At 34.0% G+C, this 13,031-nt stretch overlaps 2 protein-coding genes across 10 annotated transcripts; one reads left to right on the top strand and one right to left on the bottom strand.

Annotated features, from left to right (window-relative positions):
* Positions 1 to 393: 393 nt before the first annotated feature.
* LOC143428140 (inositol monophosphatase 1) lies at positions 394 to 4,011 on the top strand. Its single transcript, XM_076902852.1, has 6 exons — positions 394 to 526; positions 1,671 to 1,804; positions 2,568 to 2,827; positions 3,234 to 3,339; positions 3,424 to 3,575; positions 3,661 to 4,011. Exons 1-6 carry the CDS (start codon positions 467 to 469, stop codon positions 3,765 to 3,767), a joined length of 819 nt encoding a protein of 272 aa, XP_076758967.1. The 5' UTR covers positions 394 to 466; the 3' UTR covers positions 3,768 to 4,011.
* An 86-nt stretch (positions 4,012 to 4,097) lies between these two features.
* Prp4k (Pre-mRNA processing factor 4 kinase) lies at positions 4,098 to 12,576 on the bottom strand. Of its 9 annotated transcripts, none has more exons than XR_013102397.1 (16): positions 12,441 to 12,576; positions 11,732 to 11,899; positions 11,391 to 11,637; positions 10,831 to 11,312; positions 9,564 to 10,356; positions 8,991 to 9,347; positions 8,837 to 8,922; positions 8,631 to 8,777; positions 8,399 to 8,552; positions 8,077 to 8,329; positions 7,367 to 7,605; positions 6,984 to 7,228; positions 6,478 to 6,634; positions 6,222 to 6,394; positions 5,166 to 5,240; positions 4,098 to 4,672 (listed from the first exon to the last, which is right to left on the bottom strand). XR_013102397.1 is itself a non-coding variant. In XM_076902748.1 (12 exons), the coding sequence occupies exons 1-12, from the start codon at positions 12,443 to 12,445 to the stop codon at positions 7,028 to 7,030; spliced, it is 3,132 nt and encodes a 1,043-aa protein (XP_076758863.1). In that variant the 5' UTR covers positions 12,446 to 12,576; the 3' UTR covers positions 6,901 to 7,027. The 9 variants fall into 9 exon arrangements, 1 of the variants encoding a protein (XP_076758863.1); XR_013102396.1 differs by having other exon boundaries at positions 6,222 to 6,391; XR_013102399.1 differs by having other exon boundaries at positions 6,497 to 6,634.
* Positions 12,577 to 13,031: the final 455 nt, after the last annotated feature.

Raw genomic sequence — 13,031 nt, 5'->3', positions numbered from 1 at the left:
TAATTTTTCTACGTTTCAATTTAACATCTTTCAAATTTCGCGCCTGATTTATAGTTTACTTTGAATTCAAGCTCAAGCCTGAATTTAAGTTCAAGTTTGAAATTAAATTCCTGTATTCAAACTACGTAGCGATATCATGATCGACGCTTCTAACAACTATTTAAATTTATCGTTTCAACTAATTTTAGTTCTTACTGTAAAAGAAAACGGCAAAATAATCCGCTTTTCCATAATTATGGGCGATTCGTATAAATTGAGATTTCTGCCGTGTCGCCACTATCGCTTTCGTTCGCGAATTTCAATGACGGTGTATAGCCGCATTTTAAAACCAACCTGACAAGCTGTTACGTCAGTTACTCCTTAGCCGTTGGCATCGTGCGTGTATCTTGTGTTTATTAGTGACGTCCATGCCGGTACTCTGAACTCGCGTATTATTTCTCGTTATTTCGAACGTTTCAAATAAATCATGGCTAATACAAACGAATGTTATATAGCCGCCCTTCATTTGGTGAAGGAGGCTGGCTCCGTAAGTAATATTTTCTTTGATCAAATCGATGGAAACGACCAAAGCAAACGAGCTGTTCGATGTAGGAAGTTATTCCTGGCCGATAGCAAGTTACATTTATCGATTTTGCACGTAGCTTCGAATTTCTACAGAGCTCTTATCTAGGTAGCGCAGTGTGTTTGTTCAAGATGGATTCTTTTTATCTAATGTTAACACAGTAACGTTTAACGATCAAACATTTTTTTAAACAGCATCGATGCGCGACGCGTGCATTTTTATTTGAAATCGATCGTTACATTGATATTTGATTCACGTTAGTGATCCTTGTTCTGCATTTAAATGCCTTTTATTATGCACAGTAGCGCCGACTGTTCGAGAATAATAGATAATGCTGGCTAATTCATAAACGCGGGCATCTGAGTGGTTGTTTGGCTTCTAAGAAGCGGATTGATTGAGTTGAATGAAACACACCTCTGTCGTGCTTCGTGTTGCAATACACTCAAGTAGTGTAATTTATAACCTATAATTTTCAACGACCCCGCTTTATCTAATTAAATGATAATTAATTTTCATATCTGAGTTACGTAAAATGATTATAAGTGAGGAATTTTACAGATAGTAAAATCGTAGTAATTATCGAACTATGTTACAAAACGATAAAACGATAACGAATATAATTCCTTATTACTTATGATATTTGTAACGAAATATATAGAAGATTTTGTTTATATTGTCAACAGTGTTTTCTTGTACGAAATTAAATGAATAAAATAGACTCGTAACCCTAACTATTTCCTAATGCAAGGTTTCTTCGTAATTAAAACACCTGCTTTAAATGGATAAATTCAATTCATGAGTAAATTCATGAGTTTTTTCTAGAAAGGTATTTAAAAAAATGTAAATCTAAAGCGGAAATATTTTTCCTATACATATTCTCACGAAAAATTATGAGAAAGTCTTAAAAATGAATTACTATAAATTTATCATTTCTGGCGATTTTGACAGTTTTTGCATTAAGCGATTCTAGTGTTACAAATTTCTAATTAACATATCTTAATTTACGTCGGCTGTTCTGTCAAATTTAACGCCACAAGACTCCGTTTTGAAAATCCGTGCAATTCACATTAGCCGTTGCGTAATTAAATTGTATCTGTGGAAATTATAGATCATAAGGGAAGGGATTAACCAACCTAAGGATCTAATGACGAAGTCCTCTGACATCGATTTCGTCACCGAATGGGATCAGAAAGTTGAGAAACTGTTATTCGAGGGAATATCGTCTAAATTTCCAGATCATAAGTATGTTTTACATATATTTATAATACACTGTAATATATTCGCCTTTCATAAGAACAGAGCATCGCCATTATTTTACCATGATATATCCACTTCGAACATATAAGTTCCATGCATCGAATATTAAAATTTTCTAATTTAAAATTTCTGAATATTGTAATTTAAAATTTTTATAATAACTTATGGTACATACAAAACATTTTGTGGAATAGTTATCGACGTACAATGAATCGTCTTTCTACATGTATGCAACAATTATCAAATTTTTTCAATAAAAATAATATCTTTACATATCACGCGCAATTGTATATGTTTTTTCTTTTATGAGGCGCTCCTTTTCGAATCAAATAAAGTAACGAATTTAATGGAGTACCATTTGACCCTATCTGCAGAGTAAGAACATTAGACCGCATTTTATCCTATTTAAACTCATTACATGTGTTTGGAGCAAGCTGCATGGGTCCGCCATGGAAAGATCTCGTCAAATGGTCGCTAAAACTTTCCGTTCGCCAAACTGATACATACTCATTACAAATTATATCTGAAACAATCTTTCCTAACTTTTAAAAGGAATGATACTTAATGAAGTTTCATTTTTAAATTACGCATATCGTCTATTGAAGAAAAAAAATATATATGGTACAAATTCTTTTTTAACATAAAATGAAAAAATTTGGTATATTTTAAACTGTGTTATGGAAATTTGTACCGATAATAATATTGACTTTTTAACTTTTTAAGTATAAAAATATATTTTTTTTCGTAGATTTATCGGTGAGGAGGATACCGCGCTTGGAAAAAAAGTTGAACTAACGGACGCCCCAACATGGATCATCGATCCGATCGATGGCACGATGAACTTTGTGCACGGCTTGCCTCATACTTGTATATCGATTGCATTGCTTGTTAATAAGATTACTGAAATCGGTATAATCTATAATCCGATTTTGGAGCAACTATTTACTGCGCGCAAAGGTCAGGGTGCGTTTCTGAACGGGGCTCCCATTAATGTCTCTGGTGTAAAAGGTAATCGAAGTTAATTAATGTTATGTTCTTGATTCCTATTTTCTTTCATTTTTATAAATCACATTCACGATCGCGATATTATTATTTTAGATAATACAATTTTGTTGTATTTCTCTTTCTAATTGATTTTAGATACTAAATTGAAAATCTGATTTCGATAGAACGCGGTGCAGAAACTGTAATAATTCTTTTATAACATGTTTTCTATATAGAATGACTTAATGATACGATTCCGAAGTACTATAAAACAAATTAACCGTGTTATGAGAGAGTTGACTGTATAGATATCTATATATGCAGACACTGTGATTGTTTCTTAAGATGCGCACTGGATTACATCGAAATTTGATTAATGTAGAATATTCCCTAGGAAAATAAAATTAAAAAAATATTCATTTCTTTTAAGAACTAAGTAAAGCTCTTCTACTTTTGGAAATGGGCACAAGCAGAGAACCGGAAAGAATCAAAGTTGTGTTGGAAAATGTAACCAAACTAATTACAAAAGTTCACGGGTAAAATATATTATTCCAGTTGCTTAGACTTGCCTTTTTAAATAGATTTGTAGGTTTTGCTGTTAATCAACGATATTTTACTAGGATACGAGCCTTTGGATCCGCGGCTTTAAACATGTGCATGGTGGCTTTTGGAGCAGTAGATGTTACTTTTGAGTTTGGTATTCATTCATGGGATGTTGCAGCTGGTGAAATCATCATAAAGGAAGCTGGTGGTGTATGCATAGATCCAGCAGGTAATTTATTTTATTATATAGTGCCTCTTAATTAAAAATGTATGGTATTGTTTGGGCAGTTTTACATGACTGATCTTACTTTTAGGTGGACCGTTTGATGTGCTGAGTAGAAGAGTCTTATGTGCGTCAACAATGGAGTTGGCACAGGAATTAGCCAAAGTATTAACTCAGTATTATCCAAAGCGTGACTAAACATTTTCAGCGACCAAAAGAGTTCCAAGATAAAAGAAGAATTCAAATGGGAGCCTTATACTTACATAATTTGTGTATATAAAAGTTCTTTTTTTCGTAAGACTACTTCCGATGGTACAACACGAGTCTATCATGTGCTCGTCATTTTCGCGAGCATTTAAGGCTTATGAATCAAAATAGATATGAATGTGTATTTATTAAGTCACTTAGATATGAGTATTTGAGACATTAGCAATGTGTCTAGGAGATAAATCGAAGCTAAACACAAAATACATATGTACATTGAATAAATAATTAGTATCGTTATCGCATACTGAAATTAGAGATATATTGACATAAATGTAATATGGACTTTATTGAAATATAATGCGAAATAAATTTTATTGTCCCATTGTATAAATGTCCAATTTATTCCGGCGCCAATTTCCATTTTATATATAGCGTTTAGAAATTTCATTTGTCATATCGTAATTACGTTCCAAATCTTTCTTTCTTTTTATTAATCTGAAAATTAAAATCCATCAAAATTAGTATCATACACTTTTTAATGTCACCTATACTTACATAGTAATGAATGTAAAAAATTGTATCGAACAGAGTAGTTTAATATTCTTGAAGGTGATTGACGATAATTCGTATTTTCTACGAGTATATATATATACCTTACCTGTCCACGTACTTACGGTTTCATTAATCTCAACGAAATTTTATGACAAACCTTCCTGTTGATATAAATTTATATTAAATATTTGCTGATCCTTTTATAGTGATAGGCATCATTTTTACATAGTTGTCAACGGTGCATGCTGCGAGATCTCACCCCATATTCCATCATCATCACCATCATGTTTTCGACCAACTGATTTCATCATCTCTTCCATTGCCTCCCCTCCTCACAGGGAGGGCTACAAGTGAAACATTACCAAATAGCCAATTAGAAAACTATAAGGCAGTCTATGTTTTTATGTATTCATTTTATTTCTGTATTGAAATGTGCCCGAAACATCTAGCTCCCCCTTATTAATTAATTAAATTTAACAAAGCATTCTTTTAATCCCTCATATTATCACAAGAAACAACAACTAAAATATTCATGCTTTGCATAAAGTAATAATTGAAATAATAAATAAAGTAATGGAATTTAAGAACTTAGTATTGCATTGATCATCTTTAGAAATGTAATGTTGCAACAATGTTTGTTGAAATGAAATCATGTACAGTAATTTAGAAATAGATAAATATATAATTTAGAAATAGAAAGAAATATCATTTGCATCTGAAGAGAGCAAAACAAGGATGATCGTTAGAGATGTAATTATGCTGGTTTTTTTTTTATTTGCAATTATGTCGTTTAACGAGATATGCTAAATATCCCATAAGGCAGTCCCCCATGAATACCTTGCAACGGGATCGGCGTTAAAAGCCCATGAAAGGTCCGCCCGCACTTAACGATGTTTCGAATCGAAGACTCATCTGAAACATAAGCAGTCTCGTACAATATTGCCACGTAATAAATACATATACCATGAACCATTCAAACAGCATTGACGTTCTGTCGTACATCTTATAAAAAGAAAGAACGTAATATTAAATAAAGGTATAAAAAGAAAAAAAGAAATTCGTAACGAAGCTAACGATACAAAATCGTAAGCTACTATCAATGAACGTGTCTACTGAAATGAAACATAAGTTACTTTTTATATATATCTATATGTAACTATATGTTAATGACAAGCATTAAACAATGTTTGCGGTTTACGTAATAATGCAATTCGAACGTTCTATTTCTCAGTGCAAATATATACATTATTATTTCCTCATGTATTTTTTACATTGATGATCTAGATAAATGCGAATTGTCAGACGTTTAAGTGATTGTTTTTTTAATATACTAACAGCCGACAACTATTGAGTGTTAAACATAATAACTTATTTTGTCCAGCACTTCCTGAAAATTATACGTTGTCTACCTAACATTTCGTTAATAGATAGAAAATAGATTACAATCGGTTAAATACACGTTGCTTTCGCGTGCTTCTATAATCACTTGCACCAGAGCAACGCGCGATTTAAGACTGAAAGTATAAAATACAGGGCTTGTTTCTCGTTCTGATAAGCATGTGTCATTTTATTTTTCAATAACCTACTTACTATACAATTTGTTCCTTCCTCGTCAGTACACAAGTTTCCTTGTTACTAAACTTCGATGCCGTCTCGTGCATGTACGCACGACGGCACAGAAGAACAAAAGTAAAAGACGTTTCGTGTTCGTGAATTTATACGATCAAGATTCGTGAAGGTTTTACAATTCCGCAAACACGTACTTCCTCGTCGCGAACGTAACGCATCGTGATCATTATTGATATTATGATATAATAATTTATGTGTTATTTTCTTAAAAGGAAGTCGCGCCTTGAATATTCGAAATATTGAGAAAAAGGAAAATCTATGTACCACCATTATGCTAAGTATCGATGGCCAGTTCATTGCTGAAAGAGGCGGTCACGTTTTTGTTTCCCCAGTTTTCATTTTTCGTCCAGATGAATCTTATATCGATTATTCACGTACATTTGGTCGAGCTTCGTCTTCTAGTATTCGTCAGTGTTGGTATTATTACTTTATCGCTGCTGTGCACAAAGAAAGAGAAGAAATAAACTAAATCTAAGCAGTTTTGTTCAAAAAATTTGAAACACGAAAAAAAGATCTTTACGCCCTTTGTGATACACTACGTTGATCTGAGCCAAGTACAAACATGCTGTATTTTTTTTTTTATGATCGTCGATAAATGCATCGATGGTGAACTCCAACGTTTTATTCATCGTTTGTAGTGGGTATTAATAAATATAAAAATATTGCACTCTATTGACCTGCAATAGGTATCGTTAATTAAATAATACAATTCAGTTTGATAGAGTACAATGTCATGTATATATGTATATATATATATGTATGATCCAAAATAAATTTTCGTTCCTCTCGTTCTAGACGCATGCTTATTATTTTGAAAGTAGTTGTTCTTCTGTTTCATTTTTTTTTTTCTCATTTAAATGGAACGAATCGAAATATGAAAGTTTTGCACCGCCTCTTTCTGCTAAAAACGGATACAGGACATTCGATATAAGGAGACACCGCATTATGTTAGTAATGCTTTTATGGATAATACAACGGAATCATTAGCGGTGTCGGTTTCAAAACATTCTCTTTTGTAAAAATTACGTCAATGAATTCTCCGATGTGGTAAGGACCCCGGACAGGGTTACCTAGATCTTTTCTTGTATAAATGGATGCGCCAGGGCGTGGTTCACAGTGATTCTCTTTCCTGCGTCCAGCATCAAGGTACGCTCCAACAGATCCTTCAATTGTCCAACTTTCCTGCTTTGCTCAGGTGGCAACGAATTCCCGCCCAGTTCAGCGTTCAGATCACGAGTAGCGGGCAATGTAGACATCACTACAACTTTCTCCTAAAAGTATATGTATTAGTAATTTCATCATCCACACGTGTCCTCGTTCTTTAAGAAGAATTTTAAGGTTGATCGGTTGAATCACTTACCGGGCGGCAATTAAACAAGGATGGAAAGAACAGTAGAAAGACAACTTACCCGTTCCGTGACCTTATCAACTTCATGATACAGGAAATTGCAGTTAGAGTCAAAATGTAGGTCCTTGAATAAGCCTTTTCTAATCAGCTTATTAGGCATTTTGCCTTTTAGATCCATGAAGAATTTCAACATTTGGTTGTTCGTTTTGCCCGAAAACATTATTTTTCCCGTATACAATTCGTATATGGTGCATCCGACGGACCACATGTCAATTCCGAAATCATACGGTATACCAAGAACTAGAAAATATCAATGTTACTTGGACTGCACGGTGGTAACCGTCATTACATCACTATAACAGTGGGGATCGCCCCAATTGTAGGTTTAGATCGGTTTGTATCAGAGTTGTCACGTACACAATTGCCATTTTTAATGTTTTAAAAAAAAAAATAACGTGCGACTATTATAATCTAGCCGCTATTGAAATTTGGTTTCGTTTCGTATCTAGTAAGTATGTATTTACATGTATTTTCAAATCGCTTTTCTTAGCCATGTTTTAAAGCGCATGCTATTGCACGGCTATTAAAAGCTGGTTTAAAGTAGAACAGTGGATAAGTAAACAGAAATTAATCTCTTGAGTTTCAGTATTAAACGATCATCAATTATGAATAATTAAAGCGTAAATAAAGTAAAGCGACCCAAGAGATTAGAATAATTGTTTAATCTGATAAATATTATCTTATTCGCTTAACATGCTGAACAATACTTACTAATTTCTGGCGCACGATAAAATCTTGATACCAAATACGATGTCATGTCATTCTCATGGGCATAAGATGCTGAGCCGAAATCACAGAGCTTCAATACTAGCTTACTTTCACTGACTAGAATGTTATCCGGTTTGATGTCAGCATGTAGAATATTCGCACGTTTTAATAACTTGAGAGCAAGGAAAAGTTGTTGCGTATACGATCTTACCGCTTTAACGTGTAAACCAACGTCTTTCCCATATTTTTTTAAAACCTAAATAACATTTTTGCTTCGTGTAGCGAACAATAATGCATAGGGCATTAACGAGTAACAAATACTTACCTCTCTTAAATTCATAGCTAAAGGTTCAAAAACCATACATAGGTGATTTTTATGAAAGAAATGCCTGAAAAGTCGTAAACAATGAAATCTATCTTCTGGATCCGCGTCATTCAGTTTTCGAAGTATTTCCAATTCTTTCAGACCAGTTTTATGCCTAGATAAAGAAGGAAGGTATAAACGGAAGGTATAAATTTTTAATATCGCATAAAAGATCGATACATCATATACTTACATTAATGCGTTATTCCTTATTATTTTTACAGCAACGTCCAAATTACCTCTAGCAGTATCTCTAGCTCGTACAACGTTGCTAAATACTCCTTGACCAGTGTATCCGTAAACAACATATCGAGAATCCAATGTCTCGCCCACGCGTACTCTAGGAATAAGACAAATGAATTTTTTATTTGAAATACTGTTAGAAAAAATATATTTTACCTATAATATCCTTCTGCGTCGTCCCAATTGTCTGTTAAACTTGGGTTCTCCGGCCCACCTTGTCCTTTTCCTTCGACAGTGGGACTCTGTGAAGAAAACGGTAATATTTAACAGCAAAAATAAAAGATAAAGACTTCAAAGACCATAAACGCACATTAAAATCGCCAATATTATCAGCCTCCGCGAACATGTCCCACTCATTCGACTTTTTCGCATTCTGTTTTTCATCCTGCTTAATTTTCTCTGATAGTTTCATATCTTCATTCTTATCGACCTCTTCTAATGAAGCATCTTCAAATCTGGATTTTCTTTCCTTAATTGGTGGGGGTGGCGGTGACTTTGGTTTCTCAGGAAGTGGCGGCGTATGACTCTCTGAAGTGGATTCGTTATTATTAGATGGAATCTCTATCGACTTGGGTGACGTGTTCGATTGACTCTCTGAAGGTGGAGTCGCAGGAACTGTATTTATGTCAGCAGACATATTCGAGTCCTCATTTGGTCCACCTAATCTCTAGATAATGATGAAAATTTACAGTTATTACTTTGCAATATTAAAGTAGTTAAGAAAAAATGATAAGAATATATTTTCTTAGAATTTGTTTACAATATCTTTATACGATTTTTTAAGGCTATTATTAAAGATATATTGTACTTAAAAAAAAATGTCCAAGTCTTTAAAAATTTAGTTTAAAATTGGTTGTTTTCATTGACGGTTAAATTACCGTACCTTCAGTAATTCCTCTCTTTGTTTTCTTCTACGTTCTATAATGGCCTCTTCGTCTTCTTCTTCTTCAATATCAATATCTCTAATATCTTCCTCACTCGAGCTTTCTGAATGTTCTACTTTGAGCCCCTCTGATAGAGAGTCTTTGAATTTATCATTGCGTTCTCTTTTACCATTTTTCTCTCTGTCTCTGTCATGATCTCTGCCGTGTTTGTCTCGATCTCTTCTACCTCGAGACAGTGATCTGGAGCGTTTGTACCGATCGTTTCGATCTCTGTCCAGTCTACTTCTGATAGGGCTACGAGACCTTCTTGTACTTCGTGAACGCTCCCTAATTCTCTCGCGATTCCGACTGTCACGTCGATCGCGTACGTCGTTCCGATCACGGCTGCTTCTGGTTTCCCTATGCCGATCTCGGCTGGCGTGACGTTCCCTGCTGTCTCTCTTATCGCGGCTGCGGCGCTCTCTGCTCGCGGGCCTGTCTCGACTTCGTCGATCACGACTAGCCGGTCGATCTCTACTAGCATGGCGATCCCGGCTAGCAGGTCTGTCTCGGTTGATCTGTCGATCCCTGCTAACGTGTCGATCACGACTGACATGACGATCTCTACTTACATGCCTGTCTCGACTAACGTGCCTGTCGCGACTCACGTGTCGGTCTCGACTACTCTGTCGCTCCCGGCTCTCTACCCTATCACGGCTGTCGCGCTTAGGTTTATCGGTTTTATCTAATGATTTATACTCGTTACGGGATCTGGAATTATGGTGATCCACTTCCCGCCTTCGCTCTTCTTCTCTGTAGAATTAGACAGTTATTAAAATAATGCGTTTCAAATGTAAGGGAAAGAGTACAGCTACGCTTCGATTCTTACGATTACGTTCTCTTTGCTCAATAGCGAATGGATTGTACTTAAACGATTACTTTTTGTTGTATTTTTTTTCTATATAGAAGGCTATCTACGGTATGAATTTTTCTATTACACTTGACGATTGCAATTAATGATTTTTCGTGTACATAACCTTTTAAATTCAAAAAATACAATTTGTGATATATATTGCCTTTTGTATTTGTAATGTTTTATTTCATAACATGGTGCTCTGAGAATGTGGTTTTCAATAATGCGGAAAGAATCAATCTGATTAATATGTACTTACTTCTGAGTTTCACTTAACGAGGTATGAATTAAATTGGTTTGCATCAATTCAGAGTTTCTTATAACGCAGTACTAATAATCGTCTTATAGGAGAATTAACTGTATATTGAACTTACCTTCTATCTTGTTCTCTTTTACGTGATTCTTCCTTTTTAATAGAGTCTTTACGTTTATCATCTTCAGTTCTCCTTTTACTATCCTCTTTTCGGGAATCCTCTCTGTGTCTGTCAGTAGTTTTACGTACTGGTCTATCATCCTTCCTGTTATCTTCTCTCCTGGCTTCGTCTTTAGTACGAATCTTTTCGTCCCTCCTCCTTTCCGATTCTCTCCGTTTATCTTTATGCTCTTCCCGGCTCCTACGGTCCCTAGTCATATCTACCACTACACGCCTTTCAGGTTTTGCTACTTTTTTGCGTTCTCTACTACCAGACTTACTCCTAGCCCGTTTTACAGGGGGTATATTGTCATTTTCACTATCGTCTTCTACAAGTATAACGTCAGGTGTTTCTGTAGCTTTTACTTCATCTTGATCCGGTTCCTTATCCTCCTTTTCAGACTCATCTGATAGGTACTGTACTAAACACGCTTGTAACCGTGCCTACATAAACATTAGAACATTAGTAAAATATTATCAGCACAATACTCTTAACAAAATGTTAACCAATCAGAATCTTACCTTTTGCTTCATTAACTCTTCGAGATCAATATCATCCTCAATGATTGTACAATCTACTTCATCTGAATCTAAATCTACTAATTTTTCATCTTCGCTCTCTTCGGTAGAAACTACTTCTAATAAAGAATTTTTTACTTTGCCATTTACACCTAAATCTTTTTGAACCGTACGTGGCGTTTTGTCATCCACTGCTCCATTCTCAACTTCTCTTTCCTTCTTAGGTCGTTTGTGTTTCTTATGCCTTTTTCTAAAATGTATTTAAATAACATTGAACAAGTGAAGTGGTTCATATTAGTTTTAGAAGTTTTGTATTAAGACAAAAATATATATATTATACGCACCGTTCTTGGCGCTCTATTCTTCCATCTTCTCTTTCAATTAATTTATCCTTCTTATGTTTGTGGTGCTTATGCTTTCTTTTCTTTTTCTTTCTTTGGTCAACCAACATGTCTGCTTCAGAATCTATACCAATATCTCTCTTTGACTCTATACATTCTAAATCTGATGTACTGGAATATATAATTAAACGGTTAATTTAATGTATAACACATGAATGTTGTGACAGCAGTTTTAATTTATTAATCGTAATAGTACTAGTACACTATTACGTTTACTAGAATAAAATATATGTATACATAAATTAAGCATATAAATATAATTTAATGAGATAAAAATGAATACTATTGTTTCATAAATTAAATTAATACTACTATCATGTATTTGTCTGATTGAAGTCAAGTAATATTAAAGAAAATTAATTGCCAAATACGTAAGTTATAACATACAAAATTTAGGTTACTTTTTCAATAAATCAGTATAGAAGTTCGCAGAGAAGAAATATTTTCTTACAAATTTACTTAATTGCTATGTATTATACCGATAATACCATGGATTTGTTAAAAATGCGTCACATTTACTCCAAAAATAAACAGAAGATCATGTAAGTATACACGATGTAAACACTACCATTTTAAATGCATATCCTTTCAGGTAACAATATCAAAAACTTTTAGATTTATGTAATAAGGTTCATTAGACTTTTTGACTTACCCCATCTTTATGGTTTGTAAAATATTATTAAGAAAAAAACTGTAGAATCACTGCATAAAACAACTACACGCACGTACGAACTCTTTAATGGGTCGCCATCTTGTACGTTCGACTGTGTTATTTCGAGATATCTCGATGGCATATTGAACTATCGATAAACAGGGGTTGCTTCCGTTTCTGTGTTCTCGCAGTGTTATACGAAATTTTATTCGCGCGTTTTTATTATTTATCAATTTATTTAACTTAATCGTCCCTTGTAAATTATTTTTACACGTATATATATTTTAAATGAGTTACTCTAATGCAACAGTAAGTTAAGAATTATAATTTTAAAGTGATTCAATGCGGACAAATAAGAAAATACAAGCAATGTATCGGACGATTATCGAAGTTAAGCGTTTTTCATTAACAGTACGTAATTTTTTTACATACGATTGTACAATATTTGGTTTAGAGTTCTAAACGAATTCATCGTTTAAATAAATATACTCTTCTACTTAGCTCTCCTTTTTAGTCACAACAAGAAATTTATAAGTCCTGATTTTGTAGATTAGAGATACACGTGTGTATTAAGAGCTAGAGATAAAAGCA

The sequence above is a fragment of the Xylocopa sonorina genome, chromosome 10 (assembly GCF_050948175.1).
Source record: "Xylocopa sonorina isolate GNS202 chromosome 10, iyXylSono1_principal, whole genome shotgun sequence".
NCBI classification, from domain to species: Eukaryota; Metazoa; Arthropoda; class Insecta; order Hymenoptera; family Apidae; genus Xylocopa; species Xylocopa sonorina.
This window is presented reverse-complemented; position numbering and strand designations above follow the sequence as displayed.